General features: G+C 40.1%; 1 protein-coding gene across 4 annotated transcripts in view; it reads right to left on the reverse strand.

The window, feature by feature from the left end:
• The window catches only part of LOC122968231 (WD repeat-containing protein 7), a 110,878-nt gene that overhangs the window by 19,702 nt on the left and 70,102 nt on the right, over window positions 1–21,074 (reverse strand). For all 4 annotated transcript variants that reach the window (XM_044333262.1, XM_044333263.1, XM_044333260.1 and 1 more), the window contains 2 exons: window positions 14,867–15,091; window positions 5,481–5,667 (listed from right to left, as the gene is read on the reverse strand). In XM_044333262.1, the coding sequence (XP_044189197.1) occupies window positions 5,481–5,667; window positions 14,867–15,091 (412 nt within the window). The remainder of the gene's footprint in view (window positions 1–5,480; window positions 5,668–14,866; window positions 15,092–21,074) is intronic.

Genomic DNA, 21,074 nt, shown 5'->3' on the forward strand with positions numbered 1-21,074 from the left:
GAATAACCTCAGTCACATGATGAGAGTTGCTGCTGCCAGAAACCCAGACTGTGTATATATATATATATATATATATATATATATATATATATATATGACTTACTGACTGTTGACTGACTTACTGACTGTTGAATGACTGACAGGTTTAGGCTCAGACTCACTGACTGGTTTACTCAGTGAGTTGCAGACTGGGTAACTGGATGGTTTACTAGCAGACTAACACACTTGTTCACTGACAGACTCGGTGGCTGGTTTACGAACTGACTTACTGACTGGTATGTTGGAAGCTTTATTGTCTGACTGGTATTATCATTAAGTGGCTTATTAGCTGATTGACTGATTGATTTGGGTAATGACTTACTGGTACTGATTTGGCAACTGGATGGTTTACTGACTGGTTTAAGAATGGACTTACTGACTGAGTCCCTTATTGACTGACTGACTGATCTGCTAGAAGCTTTACTGGCTGAGTTACTGACACACCAGCTAATTAACTGACTAATTAAACACATGGTTTACTGACTGATTTACTGGCTGGTCACCAGCTCACAGACATCTAATTAATTTCAGTTTCTATCTTTATTTCCTCACATTGTTGTATTAAATCTGTCCACCATAAACTTCCTTGCAAGTCAGGTGTGAATGTAACCGAGTATAAGACCTGGACCCAGACCCAGACCCATGCACACGCATGGATCAAAACAGATTAACACTGAGAAGTGACCTGTAGTTTTCCAATCATTGTTTGTGTGTGGTGAATCATCCTATTGTGTTCATGAGTCAACATCCATGATCAGAACAACATGTTCTTATCTCTGCATGACACACACATACACAGATTACAAAAAACATTCATTTACCTCTGCAGGACAGATGAAAAGCACATATAGATAAAAACAATGTAAAGAGATGTACTTATCCCTGCATGTCAAATAAATACTATATTCTCTAGCTCACACACGCGCGTTTAAAGATGCATTTATCTCTGCAGCGGCGAGTACAAACACATCACACACTGATCGGATGAGAGTCCACAGAAGGACGTGGGGTGAGGTTAAACTCTGATATAGATTTAACGATTGAGTTCAAAAGTTTTAAAAGACTGAGAAATCTTTTTCAACTATTCCGCAGTTCTATTACTTACATGTGGTGTTGAGTTTATTTCATTTCCGCAGGAACGGAAGAAGACATGACAGATGTTTCCATCAACATGTTTTATCCACATTTAAATCTGCACTTTAAAATATATCATATTATATAATATTGAATATGTAACATCTATCTTCTACAGTAATGGACTTTTGTCATTCAGACACATGTTAAATGTATGGTAAATGTTCTGCACCATGTGTCAGACCTGGATTACCAGTCAGGCAAAGATGGCAACTGCCCCGGGGTCATGACCCTTAGGACCCCATAGGTTCCAGGCTCACAGTTTGTGGTCATTGTATTAACTGACTAATAAAATTGTAAGGGCTTCATGGTGGCTCTTGCATTTTTCTTAAGATTTTGTCGAGGGGCCCTGTGTCAAGATCTAGGTGCAATATATTCAAATACGTACATATATACACATTATATAAATGTACAATTTAAAACAATGATCTTAAGAAGGCGTAACAAGATGTGTGTTTTATCTCTCTGTGTGCAGGTTTCTTGAGCTGCTGTAGTCATTATGTTAATGTGATGGCATTCAGTTCAGAGTTGGAAGTGTTACAGAAATGTTACAAGGCCCAACAGGGTCAGGTCACCATCATGACCTTTATGGAAAAGTGAGTCAGGTGTTTATTCAGACATGAGATCAACAGGTAGAATTAACATGACACATACCTAGCAATGTCTAAAAGGGGCTTTTGTCTCCAAGAAAGGGTGCCTTGAAAACCTGATCATGCAGGTGTTAAGACACACACGCACACACACATTGTCCCAGGTCAATTTTGGGGACATTACATAGACGTACATTCATTTCCTGGAGACTTACCCTTACCATAACCCTAACCACTACTTGCCTAACCCTAACCCAAAAATCAGCTTTTTCCCAATTGTAGACACGGCTTTTGTCCCCAACTGGATAAGCCCTCCCCAATTAACTGGTCTTTAGTCTGAAATTTGTCCCTTAAAGTAACCAATAACACACACACACACACACACACATAAATACACACAGTGCAGGCTGGTGAAAGTGTTTTGCTTTTTGTTCCTGCTTGTGTGTCTAAAAGTATAAAGTGTGTGTGAGTCTTGTACACCGGGAGCTCAAACCTCAACTCTCTGCCTATTGAAAAGGGATTATCACACACACACACAGCACTGCGAGGAGTGTATAGACGATTGGTTGGGTGCATCAGGGACAAAGAGCCTCACTGCAAGTCAGCTGCATGGAAATGCACCCTGTGTGTGTGTGTGTGTGTGTGTGTGTGTGTGTGTGTGTGTGTGTGCACTACCTAGTAGCCAGTCATGCATTCAACTCTTCACACTCTCCCTCTTTCTTTCTCTTTCTACAGTAGTAACTGACCAGTGAAGGAATACAGACTGTGTGTGTGTGTATTAATGTATATATAATAATAATACTGCTGATATTTATTATAGAATCTGATCAAAATTCATTGCCAGAGAATAACATCAGACCCATAAATCTGTTCAATGATTTTAGTACATTCTGGATACTGTTGTCCCCAGATGGCTGAACTTTGACAAAGTGATATCATCGAGTAATTTGATTAAATTTACAGCATACTGTTGTTGATTTCAAGTGACATTTTTATACAATGTTGAACTTCTTTGACCTTTTTCTTTGACCGCTGGACTGTTTGTGCAGTCTGTTTAGTCACCACAAACAGTCAATGTAGACATACAGTATCTTAAATCAACTGACTTATCTGGACTGACCTTTAGCCTTTTATTATCTTACGTGATTTTCCAGACTGTTTCATATGTTTACTGTTCTGAGTGAGAATCTTGTTTTTTTTTTTTTTTTTCCTGAGATCTGTTTAATGTTACATCTTGTTTTATTGCTCTCTTCTCTTTCTATCCTACTAAAAATTCATTGGACTAAAATTGAATTGTGTTGAATTCTCTTCTCTTCCACACACACACACACACACACACACACACACACACACACACACACACACACACAGGCAGCAGACATATCTATACTCATTTAACCAGACTGGCCCTGCTCGAGTTTCAACCTTAATAGGATCAACTCATGTAGGCCAGTTAGATTTCAACAGGGAGGAAGACACACACACACACACACACACACACACACACACACTTGTGTACCATGACAAGATGCCTCTGAATTACCTTCTGTCTGTGATCTCTGACCTTCACTTGTACTAAAGCTGTTTTAACTTTACCACAACCTCACTGTGATTGCATGAAGTCAGCCATAACCTTTGACCTCTTCTCTGCTTGTTGTAAGGTTGACGGTGCAGGATGGGGAGCTGACTCTGCTGCTGTCAACATCTGTGCTCAAACACTGCCTGGTGCACCTCAGAAAGTGACATTGTATTAGCAGTCACAGTCTGACTGACATAAAATTATGTGACCATATAAACCGACCTAAACTCTGAAATCATTCACTGCCCACTATCAGAACTGTAGAGGACTGGATAGTGTGTCAGCTGACAAAATTGAAAACTGTTCATTACGTTTTATGTTTATTGTTGTTCACTCCACAGTGCATAATAATTTTATCTAGAACTGGGCATAAACTTTATTATTGACACCTATATGATTACACATACCACACATAACGACTATTTCTGACAACATACAAAGCTTTTTCTAGACTTTAGACTTTTTTTAAACTTTGTTTTTTAGAGGCGCATCCATAACTACTCAGTTTATACAAAGATCCAAAGATGAATCTGAAGAGTCACCAGATGATTAAAGGGATGAGAGAGAACGATGAAATATTTCTGTTATGTTTATTCTTCCTCATATTTATCTAATTTTTGGATTTTAGTGTGAATACTGGGTCATTTTGCCTCTTTGGGCCTTTAAAAATCCTTCAAATGCAACAATCTGAGGAGGGAAAATCCTTGTGATGAAGAGTCACAAGTAGACATTACTTCATTTTAAGTGACTGCACTAAGTGATAGGTAAGCTATGATTACAGTTGTGTTGACACTGACAGGCTTGTGCAGGCACCAGCAGATTCTCCATCGCTGTATTAACTTATATCTCAGGATTATGTCTCAGAACAGGAATTGTAATGACAATCTCATCACTAGTTTTTTTGATGGACATTTTTAAGCTTCACTGCTTGTGTGGCAAAAAAAAAAAAAAAGAAAAAAGATCATCGTACCATATGGATACAGACAAACACACATGCACACAGACAAAGGACTCACATGTCAGAGCAACGCAGACATCATTACATCATCATAATGTCCTGCAATCAGATTATAGCCTGGCTTCCATAACTCAGTGTGTCGGCTCTATAGTGCCTGAGTGTTTCTATGTGTGGGTGTGTGTGTGCATACATTTGTATTTACAAGCAGGCTGTTGTCTGTTCTCTGGAATCTGAGAGGGAAGACTGAACAGTCAAACAGATGAACACAAACAATGAATCAACCAATCAGTTCTTCAACAGAAACTGAGGACACAGAACTGACCGGAAGAACTTTGTGTTCAGTCTTTCTGTGTTACTTAAATCTGTATGTAAGCTTTGTTTTTGTGTGCATGTACTCAGAGCTGCTTTAAGTCTTTTGGGGTAAGTCCGAGTCAAGTATTTCAGGTTTTTCAATGGCCATTAAAAAGACATAGCATTTTAACATTTACCTTTCACCTGTTCTTTCTATGCTCCTTCAATGTTGAAGCCTGACAATTACATATTATACTGTGTGACCATACAAGACCTGTCTGTCGCCGTCTTGCATGTCAAGCAGTGTCAGAGTGAATCGGAGAGTGGGACAAGTCCAAGTCAAGCCTCAAGTCAATTGAGACAGGTCAAGGTAAAGTCTTGAGACTTGTCAGAAACAGTCTAAAGTCAAAATTCAATCCTTGAGGTCAAGTCACAAGTCAACTGAGACAAGTCCAAACCAAGTCTCAAGTCAAAGTCTTAAGTCCATCAAGACAAGTCCAAGTCTTCAGTCTTGTCTGTACTGGTCTCAAGTCTCAAGTCCTTGAGGGCAACTCCAAGTCAGGTCAGTCAAGATGAGTCCAAGTAAAGTCTTAGGTCTTGTTAAAGCAAGTCCAGGTCAAGTCTCAAATCAATTGAGACAAGTCTCAAGTCTTCGTTAAAGCCAGTCTAAGTTCTTGTCATGTTACTGCACATATGAGATGTTACTGCAGTTATGGCAGCTTGTTTACATCTGCCTTTTTTACTTCTTGTTCATATATTTCCTTAGGTCCTTGTAATATATATATATATATAAAAAATCGGGTATGGATGTAATTTAAAAGTATCTGTAATTTATCTATAAAAGTAAAAGCAACATTTGAGTTTTGTGTGTGTGCACTCATGGACTCACTTGGCCAGCTGCTTCTCGGCATCGGCGCAGAGCTCCAGCAGTCCCATGAGCACCGCTGACACGTCCATATACGGCTCCCAGACAGTGAAGCCCCGGCCAATCAGATCAATGGCAGTGCGGCGGATTGTGCTGTGAGGGGGCAGCTTGGGGCTGGGGGGCTGCAGCAGCAGGAAGGTCAGCGCCTTACCTGCAAATGGTAGAAACATTAGAATCAGAACAGAGTACAGTCAGGAGGGGTTTATCTGAAAAACGACAGGAGCCTGATGTCATCCTGTGCTCCTGCACATTTTAAGTGACTTAAAGGACCAGTGTGTAGAATTTAGTGGCATCTAGCAGTGAGGTAACAGATTGCATCCGACTGAATACCCCTCCCTTCCAAGTCTGTAGGAGAATCTATGGTGGTTTGTCCGTTCTGGGCTACTGTAGAAATATGGTGGTGCAACATGGTGGCCTGCGCAGAAGAGGACCTGCTCCCTTTGTAGATATAAAGGGCTCATTCTAAGGTAACGAAATCATGATTCTTATTTTCACGGGATTATACACCAATTAAAACATACTTATGAATGTTATATTCCATTTCTGCCAAGTCTGTTCCACTAGATGCCACTAAATTCTACACACTGCACCTTTAATCAGCTCATTATCATTTCTGTATATCGAAATATTGTGGAGTCTGCAGGAGTGAATAATATTGGGACAAAGAGGGAATTAAGATGTGATGGAGGTGTTCAGATGAATTAAAACTTGAGACACTGCTGCTGTATCGGCCACCATGATGCCCCTTATCATATTCATATTTATATTTTCATATTTCATGTTTACTTTTTCTGGAATAGGACGTTAAAATTGCCTGTTCAGTTTCTCATTACTTATTGATTCATTTATAGGGGACAGAGCACATTCAACCAAATCATTTTGAAACAATGTGACATCCTTCGTTGACCAGCTAATTTGCACCAGTAACCCCGACACGACTAAAAGAAAGACAAAATGGATTTTCAAAAACATATTCTGTCCTCATTTCCACATTCTTGACCCTTTGAAGCATTTAAACAGATTATGGTTAAACTCCTGTGACCATATCAGCCCTATTTACATTTTCTATAAAGGAATCATATCTTCTCAAAACCAAAAAACAGTAAATCCAATTTTTTTAAATGAGGTTCAGGTAAAAATGAATAAACTTCTGTGCTCCAAAGACACACACACACACACACACACACACGCACACACAGAGGATAAAGAGAGTGAGCAGGATGGAGGTCAGTTCATAGCTGACCTGACATTTGAGCCAGTCTCTGTGGGGATGGACTGACCATTAAGACTCCAGAAAATATCCCCCACTCCTCAATAACACCCACCTCCCCACCCCCCCCTCCCAGGTGTCTGTCTGTCTCTCACTGCCTGTCTCACCCACTGTAGCCTGAGGTCCAGAGCTTTTAGCAGATTCTTCACACAGTGCTACACAAAGATAAAGTCAGAAGAAAATCAAAACTGAGAGAGGCAGGTTAAATATCTGGTATCTGGTTTTCCAAAACGTTTGAAAATGTCAACAGAATATCACTCATTTTGGTATTTTATCACACATCTTATCCAATAACTAGTTAGGACACGATAATCTACAGCCACTGCTGGTATTTCTCAATTATTCCAGTGGCTTTTTACTTTTCCTTTTAAATGGAGTGATCATGCATTAACTGATCATTTATTTATGCAAACTCAGTGATGTACATATAGAACATTCTGGACCGAGAGGTTGTAAATCTGTCAACAGTCTTAGCGGGAAGACTACATCTCTAAAGCTCTACATTAGCAGGGCTTTTCTTCTTCTACCGTCTGACTCCACTCAAGGATCAATACAGTTCATTGTATGTTCACTTGAAATATAAATGTTAAACAGTCATAATATGGAGAAAGATATAATATAATACAGATCATTTACTTTAAGTATTTATAATCCTGCGGTTGCTCTAAAGGTCCTCCAGTCTCCAGACACACACAGCTAATCTCATCATCTATATCTCCTAGCATTTCATCATCAACTCGCCTTAAATGGCAAACCCCCTTCCTTATTGGTTTATATCTACACACACACACACACAGCCTCTGGATGGGGCAATGAAAGATATAGCTAGAGGCTAACCGTGTTAGCATCGCTGGGTTCGACCGTTATATAATATATTCGGGCAGTGATAGATAGAGCGATAACTGTGTTAGCATTGTGGTGCTGCATCCTTACAAGCCACATAGATTGTAAGTGATGGACAGCTTTTTTTAGCAGTTATGTTATGGGTGTCGGTAAAGAGACACAGAGTCAAACATGCAGATCAGGCATTTTGTTAGCGTGTTGTGGCTGAGTGTGTGTTAGCCGTATCAGTGATAGGGCAGTGAACCTTGACACTAAGCAAACATCAGTGAGAGCTCAAATCAATCATGTTTTTGTTACATACATCAATATGCATACAAGCAGTGGACTATAAATATCAACAGTGATGTAGGGTTGAATGAACTTTGACCTCCAGTTAGTGATCATTACAAATAATCAAACCACCAACAGAAATCTATTTTACTCCCAGTTACACTATTCTTTTATGCTTTCTCTGCCCACTTCTCTTCAAACTTACACCAACTTGAATCACTTGATGTTTGATGTCACTTATTTTAGCTTTTGCAGCTTGAGTCTATATAAAAGTTCAGTGCTTTTCCATTGTAGTAATGGTGTCTAAATTCAGTATGGACATTGTGCATGTTTGCTGCAGCAGTAAAGTATCTTTCCACCTCCACAGTGACCAGGGGTTTGATTCTCAGTAGTGGGAATTTGTGTTTTCCTGTTGTGTGATGAGTTTTTCTCAGCTGCTTTGGCAAAACCCTTGAAACATCATTCTCAAAACACTGTGTGAAAATCTCACATCTGTTCACATTTTCTCACAACAATATATGCATTTCCTGTTGCTTTCACATTTCACACAGCGTCAGTAGAACTATCTTCAATTGAGCCAGCGGGGCATCGAGACAGTCATCAACAATCCCCTGCATGATTTTTTGTGCATTGTGAGGACAGATATCGGATGAAATGCTGTGACCAGATAGACAGGAGTGTTGAGATGTTGGAAGGAATTTACATTTTGTTTTTCATTTCTGAAGAGTTCCTCATTTAAACAAATTTGTTGGAATATCGTCAAGTGTTACAAGGACTTTAATTTGAGTATGTTCTCTTTTACATTACTGGTACACATAAGATATTCACTGTTAATAGTGAACATACAAAAAGTCCTAAAAGTAGTTATGTTTTAAAGATTCACATCTTTAGTAGGAACCAATGGGCTTGAGGCTGAGACAGGAAGTATCACAAGATAGACTAACAAATTGTTGGTTTTTGGAATTTGTTGACAGTAAGAATAACAGTAAATTGAAACAGATGCTTTTCTGGATTTTTTAAAAATATAAGTAACCATAAATAATGGGCTTTACATCCTACAATCACTGTCTGTCCTTGTAGTCTGTGTTGTATAAAATGTGGAAAAATTTGTTCGCTACCTTTACTGTCCTGATCCTGATGGGAAATCAACTACAGCTCCACAGAGCAACGATTAGTTTCACATCAACTGATAATCAATAAATAAACTGGGTGGGTGACTATGTGGGAGGATTTGTGGGGAGGGGTTATGATTCGGGGGTCATGGGGCAAAAGGTCACCAGTCAAATTCAAACCCCTGAAGTTGTGAATATGTATGTACGTGCTCTTCACACAGTGAACCAGTGGATCCCCACCAACATAGAACAATCTTCAGAAGTCATAAGGTCAAAGTTCAACACTGTGAGCAGTGACAGTGACTGTGGGTGGGTAGGTGTTTGTAATGAAACTGTTGGAGGTTTAATCATACAGCCACATTTACACTTAGAAGCCTCAATTTTTTTTTCCCACGGACAATTAAAGATGGCCATTAACAGTCAGTGTTGTAATTGGTTGGATTGAGGCTCAAATTTACAGCCCCTCCCTTCTAATCAGTGAGCAGGAAGTGAGAGAGGTCCAGACTCAGGTCCATTTCTCACGGCGGACATCTTTGTTTAAAGGCAGGCCCGGCCCAAATGAACCAATAGCTATTGACAAAGCATCAGTCTGCCATAATGGGCTGTTAGTTAGAGCAGTAAACATGTCACATTAACACAGAGAGGGTAATTAGAGCGGGAGGATGAGGGGGAGGAGGAAGGAAGGAAGAAAAGGAAGGAAGGAAGGAAGGAAGGAAGGGTGGAACGAAAGGAGGGAGGGAGAAAGGAAGGGAGGGAGGAAGGAAAGAGTAGAGAGTGTGAAATAGTGACAGATTGGTGGCATCTACAGTTTACCAGGCTAAGTCGACCACTAACAGGCTTTCTACTTTCTTTCTTCCATCTGCCCGTTTCTTTCTCTCTCTCCCTCTTCCTCTGTTTGAGCTTAAATGAGAGGTGAAGGTAAATCAATGTTGGGGACTTGGATAGTGGATGAGAGCCGGTTCAGACTGGCTGCAGAGAGACAGAGAGAGAAATAAACAAAAAACAATACAAGAAAGGTAGAGGGAGAGCCGGTTCATGTGTGAGAGAGAAAGAAAGAAAGGGCTACTGTGTGTATGGTGTACATCTACATGTTAAATATATAATTAGAAAATAATATAAGGAGTATTTGGTCTACAACCACCCCATACATTAACAGTCTCTGTGTAACAACCCACCACTGACTGGCAGCTAGTATGCTAGCTCGTTTGGCTGGCTATTGTAACTAGCATGTTTGCAAGTGGATCACCAGCTACAGGAAGTAATCCCTACGTCACCAAGCTTCCAGCATCACCAATTTTGGGAGGACACACAAATGTGCCACCTTCTGGTGTGATCGGTACTTTAATCCTAACGTCGTGCTAGTCAATGCTAAGTCCAAGATGCGGCTAATAATGAAAACATGTTTAAGAAATTACTTATAATTCATAAGCCTATACTTCTAATCAATCGTTAGCCCAAGATATTCCTATTTTTAACCATTAATAAGTGTACAGTTTAGCTAAAAATATGATTTCGGTTGTTGGAATTTAGCTAACAACTTTGACGCTTAAAATTTTGCTAACCAAATACCGATACCATCCCTAAAAGGTTGCTGACCACCAAAACTTACATCAATAATAAACTTCAAACAAGTAAATCATGTCAAATATGATTTGAAACCATCATAAAAAATACATTCATTCATACACAAATTTATTGAAAAATATTTAACTTAATGTTCACTGCTGTTATGTGAAAAAAATGTTAATCATTATGCATCTTATTTAGTCACTATGAGGTAACTGGTTACTGTAAAAACATCTGCTGTTGAGAATCGTCTCAGCCAGTTCATCTCACATACTGACTCAGGATGTGAATACCATACTTTAAATCTATGTATTAATATTGTTTTGATCTTGTGAAAAAAACCCTCTTCGTTTGACTGGTAGTAAAATGAAAAACTGAGATTTCTTGGGCCTGAACCACTGCAGAGTTTTATAGTTTCCTTCGCCTGGTTTTCCCCGTTCAGTGTGCCACAATACAAAATAGAACTCAATTTCCAATCAGCTCTCATGAATGTTTTAAAATGCCAGCATTCACAGTGAATGGGCCTCTGAAGGCACTCGAGGTATTTTGACATTTACTGTGAGCATTATTGTCCAGAGACTGTACTCTGATGTACAGTTTGTCTCTTTTATCCTATCCAACCACATCCTCTCTTCCCTCCGCTATCATCGGTCCTTCCTTCCATCCCTCCATCCTAAAGCTCAATCTCCCCCTCCATCTTCCCCCCTCGCCATATGAAAACATCAATCTATACTCTGCTGTATAGACTACTCTAGCCTCCCTCTCTCTGGGTGGACAGCTCTCATTCATCACACACACTGCGCTGTATGCCAACAACAACGATCTATCTTTCAATTTCATAACAGAGAGAGGATAGGCAGGAGATGGAGCATGGATGGAGGAAGAAAAACAACAGGCTGAATGAGAGCAGGAAAACAAGCTGAGTGAAAGGAAGAGAAGAATAAAACTAAGGAAGGAAACAGATGACAAAGAAACAGAGCAGAAAGCATGAAAAAATGTCCTCCACCGCATGTTTTTTTACAGTTGTCTGTAATTGTCTGCTTGAGCTTTTTACTATGCAATAAAATGTTTTACAGGGTTCAGACACTCTGCGAGGTCAGTTAACAGAGCAGGATGCTCTGGAGTCAGAGTAGCTTCCTCAGATTGTCGTTTGTTGAAATGCTTAGATATGACCTCTGTTTATGTTTAAATGAAAAAGACCTCTAGCTGCCATGTGAATTATGACTGTTGGGGTGAATGGAAGCATGGGTCAACAAAGTATGACTTTGACATGGGAGACAGCTGCTAATTTCCTACAAGAAGCCAGTGTTGGTTCACCAGCCTTATCCTTCAAGGTTAGGGAATCTTTGTTGTCTTAATTGAAAGAATAATGATCTGGTTATGGTTAAGTGAAGACCATGGTACTGAAGTTCTTTATTTATAATATAGTACACAGTCAAGAGGTTGTGTTATGTAGCACAACAAGCTAGAGAGGCTCTGTAAATGGAACCACATTCCTGCGCATGTGCAGTGGTTTGCTGTACGAGAACTGCTCTCCTTAAGGTTACTATCTTCTCGCTGTTACTCTTTGGAGCTTCTTCTCAACAAACTATAGTAATCGCTCTCTTCAGGGATGAAGGAACGTGTCACCCGGTGCAGAGGTGTGGCTCATTGACGTGTTTTTAATAGTTTTTGAACAACAACGGAGGTCTACGGCACAGAGGAATAAGACTTCATTGTTGGTTTGGCTCTGCACAATTGTTGACAATAAGAAAAAATCTCAGCAACCAAGTCCTTTAAAGAAAAATTCAGGTATTTTTCAACCTGGAGTATTGGGCATTCAGGTCAAAAACAGCCTGGCGTTAAAACATTCCAGGGGTCTGCGCTGGTGGAAAGCTTGTTGTTAAAGACCATTGACACATGAAATATGATCCAGGAAGTCCAGTTTGAGTGATATAACTGTAAATTGAATGCTTACCAGACACCAAAACGCTGAACAGCAGTTTACACTGAGAGACAAGAAATCCACAAAGAATGTGTGCTTGCATGTGTGTGGTTGACCAAGGCAGCACCTTTTTAGACAGGCAACCACCATGCATTTTTTTGCCAAAGCCCTCTATGTTGGCTCCCTAGCTGCACCACCAGACTGCCATCATTCACAGGAATGAGGTTGTGTTTTTTCACACTGGGGTTATGTTGGTTTGATCGTGGCCTTAACCAGTAAGTTTAAGTAGATCCATATGCAGCTAGCTACAATGGCTAATCCAGGGGACTAATTTCAGGTGAAACTAAGCTTATTCTCTTAAGCGCAAATAATATTCAGTTTATATTTTACTGCCATTGGTATTTTCTCATGACACTGACACAATGAGCAGTTAAGAAAATTGTCACACTCCAGCAGCTGCCCCAGGGTTTTCATGCAGGTCACTGTCCAGGTGAACATCCTCTGTGCTAACACCTGACAGTGTAACATCACTTCTAATGACTGTATTCTGTCATCCTTCTCTGAGATTGTCAAACCCTCTTGACTACCTCTCATTTTAGTCCTGGGCTGCTTAAACAAGACATTTGTGGCGTGTAACTTCATGTCAAACCATTCCTTCTTTATTTCTGTCATGGTTCTGCTCTGTGATGACAGGCTGTTGACAGCTGTAGTAATGTTTTCTCTCTTTCAGGTCCTTTTTTTACACTACTAACACTGCTACTGTTATGTTTTCATCTGCTGACTTCCGACAGCAGGGATTCAACCTTTGAAGCGTGAAGTTCTTTTTACTCTTGGGGGAAATTTTTGTGAATGAAACAGCTAGAATTATATGCAAGTGATGACCTCTGCCATTCGACAAGTTAAAAACTAACAATTTACAACACATTCACTCATTTAAGAGGATTTGCTGAATCGGACTTGGAACACTGAGCAAACCTCAGAAAAAAGTAAGAGGTTTAGGATAAAAAAAACAAGAATGTTTTGTTGTTATTTACAAAACTCCACAGGGTACCTTTACAACTAATTTTGTCTTGGGAAAATATTAATATGCTCAGCCCTGTGGTCTAGGTGAAGTATTCATAATTTGCTGTTTCACAGAGGAGATATGTACATGTTTATGTTTTAAAACTGTACTTTTTGTTTAACAGATGATGAAATTGTTGAGTATCATTATTTACTGGTTTATTGTTTGTCCAAGATTTGATGAAGAAAGAAACAAGGTAATTAAAAGACACTAAAGGATTTAACTAAGCACTGTCAAAAGCAACACAGTTAACTAAGTTTATTGGGGAAAAAGGCTTAATTTAAGTATTCAATGAGCATTCTTGTATGACTGCTTTATGTTAAGACAACATTTAACATTGAGGACTTTGAAAAGTTTGGTTTATTTTGTTAAATTAAAGGAAAAGAAGGTTTGTTATCATACCACCACAGGTATCCAAGTGTCCAAATGATACCCAGGCTAAAGATTTTAAAGGGGTGGAGCTCTACTCAAGGGGATCAATTAAATCTTGAGTTGTTTTTATCTGATGATTTGGGCTTGGGGTTTTCTGGGGTTTCTCTGTGTGTGTGTGTGTGTGTCTGGTGAGTCCACACAGGTGAGCTGACCGCTGTGTACAGGTCCAACTAAAAACCACCACGCTCCACAGCCTATCAGTGTGAGTACAGGCTCTGTCACTGGGCGGATGCCCCCAGAGGCAACCAATCAGAGCTCAGGAGCAGCAGGATGGAAGAGCAGCTCTGCTTAGTGCAAGTTTGATGCCCACCAAGGTCCAACGCTGCAGGCGCAGCATGGCACAGGCTGGGCTCACTCAGTGTGTGTGTGTATATGAGTGTGTGTAGAAGTCAGTGCCAAGCTCCTTAAGGTGTCAAGCTTGGTGGGTGAAAATCAATCCCATCTCTCTCCCTCACCTCTAATCCAACACTGAAGTTTCTACTTTCTCAGTTGTGTAGTTCTGAGTTTGGAAAAAACATGGCTTGGGACCAACACATGTTTAAAATAGCAGGCAGTCCTGAGAGGCTGCACATATATGTACATGTGCGTGTATGATGTTTGAGGTTTGAAAACTCCAGGTCAAACTCTAGGCAGTTAAAACAGGAATGACAGGTCAATGGAATAGTCTTTTTCCACTACAGGGAATTAACAAAACATATTGTGTATCCATTGTCACCAATTCGGCTTTTGCTTCTAGTGTCCTCCGCCCATTTTGGGGATTGGTTCCTGTAACTAAATTGCTCAGGAGGTGATACAATAGTTCCAGGTAGGTGTGTGTGGTCTCGTCACTCTTCGGTGAATGTACTATATGTGTGTTGTCTCCGTACTTACATGTGTGTCTAGCCAGTGAATAGTTGGATCCTCCACTAGTCAGTCCAAAGCCCTCGGGCGCCTGTCCGCCAGCTCGGGCCCTCACTGAACCCTTCGGCGGTTCGATCTCAGCGCCAAATTCGGCCCCAATAACCCCCAGCAGCACAATGGCAGTGGCCTGTTTACGGCGCTCCTCGTACGAGTTGGAGATCTTCTTGGCGTTTGGTGGAAGGTTGGACAGACAGCCTGGTGGAGAGACAGAGAGAGAAATTAACATCAGCTTCCAATCAGATGAGGAATCCTCAAACACCTTTAATGTCATTAATCTCTGAAAAAACACAAAAGGACAGAGACAGCAAGATGCTTTTGTTTTGATTGATTTAGTGCACATATGTATAGCTGCGTTCTAATCTTCCATACTTAGATAGTTACTTCATTAATTAGTCACTTAGTTCTGAAGACCAGACATATTTTGAAGTGAGTTAAGATTAATTCGTCGACCTACTGTTCCTAATGTAAAAATGAACTTTCAGGCATAGTGATTAAACATTCTTACGCATAATCTGTTTCAAATTACATCACAGTGAAATTAAATGATTCCAAATTTTGACCAAATAATTTGAACTTAGGGTCAAACTAGTATTACCAAGGTCAAGTATGAACCTTCCACATTTTGTTTGAGGGACCTTTAAGCTTATTCAGCACCCCACAGCACCTGCAGATCCCTAATACGGACAGATTAAACGGCTTTGGGTCCCGGAGCGAAGATTTGCTTTTGGGCCCCCCGTTGGCCCGCCCCCCACAATTTTATTTAGACATACACACCAGGCGAGAACAATACAAACTAATATGGTCTTCTCTCAACCTAAACCAAATGACATGAAGTGAACCTAGCCTAACATTGGTCTGCACATGGCCTTACAGTATAATTATTATTATAGCATTATACAGTATTGTACAATATAGTATCATATAGTTACTTATGTTACATGGTTTATTGATTGAGGGTCAGTTTACCATTTCAACCAAAGAAAACAAAACCAACTGATTCACATATTATGAACTAACACCAACATTTGCATTTGTCTCATTTTCCAGATCTGCCTCCTGCAAATATCATTAAAAGTAAAAAAATATCTGCCAACAGCTCCATCTAATGTTCGTCACATGATAGGAAAACTTCATTAAAATACAAACCTGAAAAGAAATCAGATTCATACTGTAAACATTGCTTGGTGTGATATGACTGACATTACATTTTCTCATAAATTAAGACCATCGCAGTTTATTTTTGTACATCTATTTATTTATCTTTTCTGACACTGGAAAGAGAGAATGTGGGAGACCTTTTTTTCTCCTTTTTGATTTCTTTCTTTTTCTTCCTTTTCATGGTGAAAGGTGGACAAAAAAAAAAAAAAAAAACAGCAGGCCTGTGAGGCTCCAGCAAGCCGATAACAACTGAACAGGCACACTTCTATTGTCCTGGTATTAACCATTACACACACACACACACACACACACACACACACACACCCGCGCACGCACAGGCACACGTCTTATTGTCCTGCTGAAAGCCTTTAGTCACAGTGCAAACACACACACACACAGACGGTAATGTTCACAGACCTCTGGAAGGATTTTGGACACGTGCAACTAGAGACCCTTTTGTTATGTGTGCGTGTGTGTGTGTGTCTATGCATGTGTGTGTGTGGGCGTGTCCGTCCATTGTGTTCACCAAGACGACCCCAAAATAACCTCTTTTGTGTGTATGTGTGTGTGTGCGTGTAACAGGGCCTACACAGTAGGGAACTGCTGCAGCCCTGAGAGGAATACATGAGTGTGTGTGTGACAGAAAAGTGTGTGTGTGTTCATGTGTGTGTGTGTCTGTATGAGTATCACAGTAGGAGATGAGAGCTCCTTACACACCTTGGATCAAAGGCCCAATAAGGACTACATAAAAACTCTGTGTGTGTGTGTGTGTGTGTGAGAGAGACAACCAAACACACACACACACACACACACACACACACACACACACACACCTTCCCACTGCCTACACCCTCTGATTTCTATTTCTTATTTTCTCTCTCTCTGGATGAGCGAGCACAGCACTGTTATGGATTTGTATTGCAGGGGTGCAAGTGCTCGCTAACCACACCTACACACCCACACATGCACAAACACACACACACACACACTGTGTCTGTGAGGAGGAGGTGGTGAGCGAGCACACAGGGTGTGATGAACACAGAGGGAGAGAGGTGGTCACTGCTGTGTCTGCTTCCTGTTGATCTTCAAGGAGTTTTCTCCTCACATATGCTGGATTTGTTAACGCCCTGTGATCCTCATTGGGACCAGTGATCACTGTAAACTAAAGGAAGACAACTCGTAGGACAAAAGGAGGCTCTAGCTGGTCGGTTTACAAGCATGAGGAAAGTTATAAACTAGAGTGTGCACTGATGTTAAATGACTTGAATAAAAAAACGACTGAAAACAGGCACTACAGTAAAATCCTATTAAACGTCAGCATTATTTCAGCAGGGTGTAATGCAGCATATAGTAGTGGAGGCACGCTGCTTCGCCTGAAGTAAAGAGCACTTTCCCTGATGAAGAAATTATTAGACTCTAATGAAATATAATACTACACTTGAGGAAACAGAACAGTAGCCTGTTGCACCAGCTATGTGTAAGTCTGGACATTAGCTAGCTATCCAATCACCAAAAAAGCGAAGGGTAAACGTATCCAAAAAGTATTTGAGACGGCTTGAAATCAAAAACACATTCTAGGAGAATGCTGAAAAGGAGTAAATGAGCCATGATGTGTTTCTCATGTAACTATTTGGGGGTGATGATGTTTTTTTAACCTTTGATAGTTGGATTAAATTGTGATGGCTAAGCAAACTCAAACATAGGTTTTAATGTATACATGTTTCATGTATTTTATAATGTTTTATGTACCTTAGTCTGTGCACCAAAGTCTCTGTATGTTCTATGTTTCACCTGGCTGTAAGTTGAAAGTGTGATTATGTCAGTAAGTGGAAACCACTCACAAGTCAGTCCTCTATAATATTGGCATCTTTAGTGACACTGACATTAGCTGCTGTTCTGTCTCATTAAAGAGAAAGGAAACCCTGAACCAAGACGGATGCAATCAGATTTGTGATCTGGCAAATGGAGATGTATATACATATGTGGCTAAGTGAAATAAAAAAAAAGTTATTAAATCACATTTGGATTCAATCCAGATACAAGGGGATCGACACCCCGCGGTTGTCAGCAACTGTCTCCGGAGAGAATCACCTCAAATTAAACATGTTTGATATTTGCTATGCGGCCTCAGATTCTGTCACTGTGGACGATGACATTTCAGCATTCAGCAGTGCATGAAATCTGCTGTGCGGCCACTACTTGAGTTTTATCTCTATATTATTTATTTATTTTAGAAAGTAACCACGACGAAATACGAATCAAATAAAGTTGTTTCGGTTTACTTTTGCTTTTATGTTTGCTCTTCTCTCTCTCTCTCCCTCACTACTTTCTCTGGCTTTTTTTTTTTTTTCTAAAGAGGTAGAGAGGATTTCCATTGTGTCTTGGGAGGATAAATAGAGAGAGAAACCGAAATATGCATGATTTGTGCTCAGAGAGGTGAAACCGCAAACGGACTGCATCTTATAATGAGAGACCCCACGTCTTAACTGTCTCCCTAGAGTGCATATTGATGTAGTGTGAGGAAGGCGATTTTTGCCTGTTAGGTGAGCCAGAGATTCTGAGAAGTCATCCCCAAACGGGAGACAGCTTCACAGCTTCCACCTTTTACAAGCAGGTGTAAAGTCATTCCATTAGAACTGTATTGTAGTGTTACCATTGCATTCATTTTGAATAAATGACAGCACGTCATCAGAAAAAAAAAAAAAAAATTTAAAACATGGTTGTGTTATAAAATTTTGTCCACTGTGTGTTTCTTACTCAGTCCATTTTTCAGAGCCCAGGAGCCCCCTCCCCCCATATTTCCATACTATATCCTGGTGCATTTTATAATGAGATTGCTAAAGGCCAGCTGTCATTTGGAAGAAGGCCCAGCGGCCGGCTCTGATAAATGGATTACAGAAGGCATCCATCCCCCGGGCCAGACTGGGCCAGTAGATAACAGAATTAGAGATAGACTCCCAACCAGAATCACTAAAAAGTTCAGATTTACAGAGAAAAAGAGAAAGTAAAGAGAGGAAGAGACAGACAGACGGATGGGATATCTGCAGGTTTCAGAGACAAAATCAAGACGTTCCAAGATTTTTTTTTTTTAGGGAAACATCTGGTTCCAGTAGGTTGTATAACAATTGACTGACAGTTGTCAGACATCAACATGAATCCTTACGTCGCAGGGTTTCATCTTCACCATCGCAAAACCAAACACAAAGGTACAACTGCAGATTTCAACAATGAAACAGTTGACAGTATTGTGCTGGTGTCCCCATGTGCAGAATATGAAAAAAAGAAGAAAAAAAAAAGGATAAACAAAAAAATAAAACTTTTAATATTATATAAACCCAGTATGAAATGGTTGCTCATCTCCCCTTTTACCAAGCTCTGGTTCTCAACATCACTAGTGTTTGTGTGTGTTAAATGTGTGTTGTGTTTTGTGGTGGTCGGGCAGATCGTCTGCTTAATCAGTGACAGTGACCAAAGGTGTGCATCATTAGCTGCACTAAGCAGTGAGTCACTGGGCTCCTTCATGATGAGAGGGCTGTGTGTGTGTGTGACCATGATTGCAACAGTAACAGAGAAATCCTATATCAGTGCTGTTCTATATGCTTTGAAAGCTTTGTATCAGTCTAGCTCACCCCATGGTAACCTGAGTAGATGGTACGTTCCAGTTAGGTGAGGCTGAGAAGAATTAAGGTCAGTCACTGGTCAATGAGATGGAGTAGAGAAGAGAGTAGGTGGCAGCTTGCTATGAGGCTCTTTTGTTTGTTTTATTTCTTTTCTTAAATTATTTTTGTTGAATTTCCCAGGTTTATTTTTGTTTCTCCTGCGTACTGATCCGCTTCCTCAACATCCCTCTTTAGTTTTTCAGTGCCCTGTATATGAGGTGGTGGTACTACACCTAGCTTTCGGGAGACACAGTTGGACAGAACTACCACATGTGCAGCCTTGGTAGTCTTAACTGTAAGAGATGATGATGACGATGGAGATTGATTTCTTAGCGAGCTTACAAAATAGAGACATTGTACATTGTGAGTGGAATGTGAGTGTGTATATGTGGTGGTGGTGTTTTCACGACCTGTAGTCAATAAACAGTAATGGGACTGACACCTGACTGGATGGGCACCACTTGATGCACTGTCATTGCTTCAGATATGTAAAGTAGAAGAACCATAGCTGCTGTTCCAAAAAATACATAAAATTTACAGTCAATTTGGGGGAACAATGATCATGTTAATGATCAATTTGTATAGTTGTTGATACATTTAGGAGATTGAAGAGGTGGTGTCATCATCACTATGTGACTGGACTGGCACCAGTATGAGCTCAACCAATTCCTGCAGAATTCCTACAAAACTCTGTCGCCCCATTTTCACAGTTTCAGTTTGATTTACTTATTTTCAACAGGGTCCTTTGACTGACCAGCTGACAAAATTAAGAACTCATGACTTCATGATGTCCCCGCACTGTTGAAACTAAATCTCAGCCAGTGGCTACAGGCAACCTGCATGCTTCTGAGAATAAGAGCAACTTTTTAGTCAGCAAAGTTATCATGACCAATAGTTAAAATGGACACAATTATGGGAATAAGATTGAAAAATAGAGGAATTTTCCTTTAAAAACCAAATAGGGGAACAAAGATGACAAAACCAGCCTGTTTAAACACAGCTTGAATAATCACAGTTGGTCACAGCGGTTATAAATAAAAGTGAGCAGAGTGAGACGTAAGAAGTTTTTTTGTTTTCTAGTCATACTGATGTATTTGAAATATTTCATTGATTGCTGAAATATCTTGCTACGTTTTCACAGATTCAAACAATTTTTAAAATTATAACAGATATCCCAAAGATTCCAAAGGTACCAAATACGTCAGGATGACTTTTGGATGCACAGATAATGACAACCTTTCAGTTGCAACAGTGGCAGCCAGAAACATGCCATCCCTCTGATGATCTAAGAGCTTTTACAGACTTGCATATGACCTGAACTTTCATCATTCGTGAGACGTGAGGTTTTCTGCGGACAGTCG

Source organism: Thunnus albacares, chromosome 18, assembly GCF_914725855.1.
Source record: "Thunnus albacares chromosome 18, fThuAlb1.1, whole genome shotgun sequence".
NCBI classification, from domain to species: Eukaryota; Metazoa; Chordata; class Actinopteri; order Scombriformes; family Scombridae; genus Thunnus; species Thunnus albacares.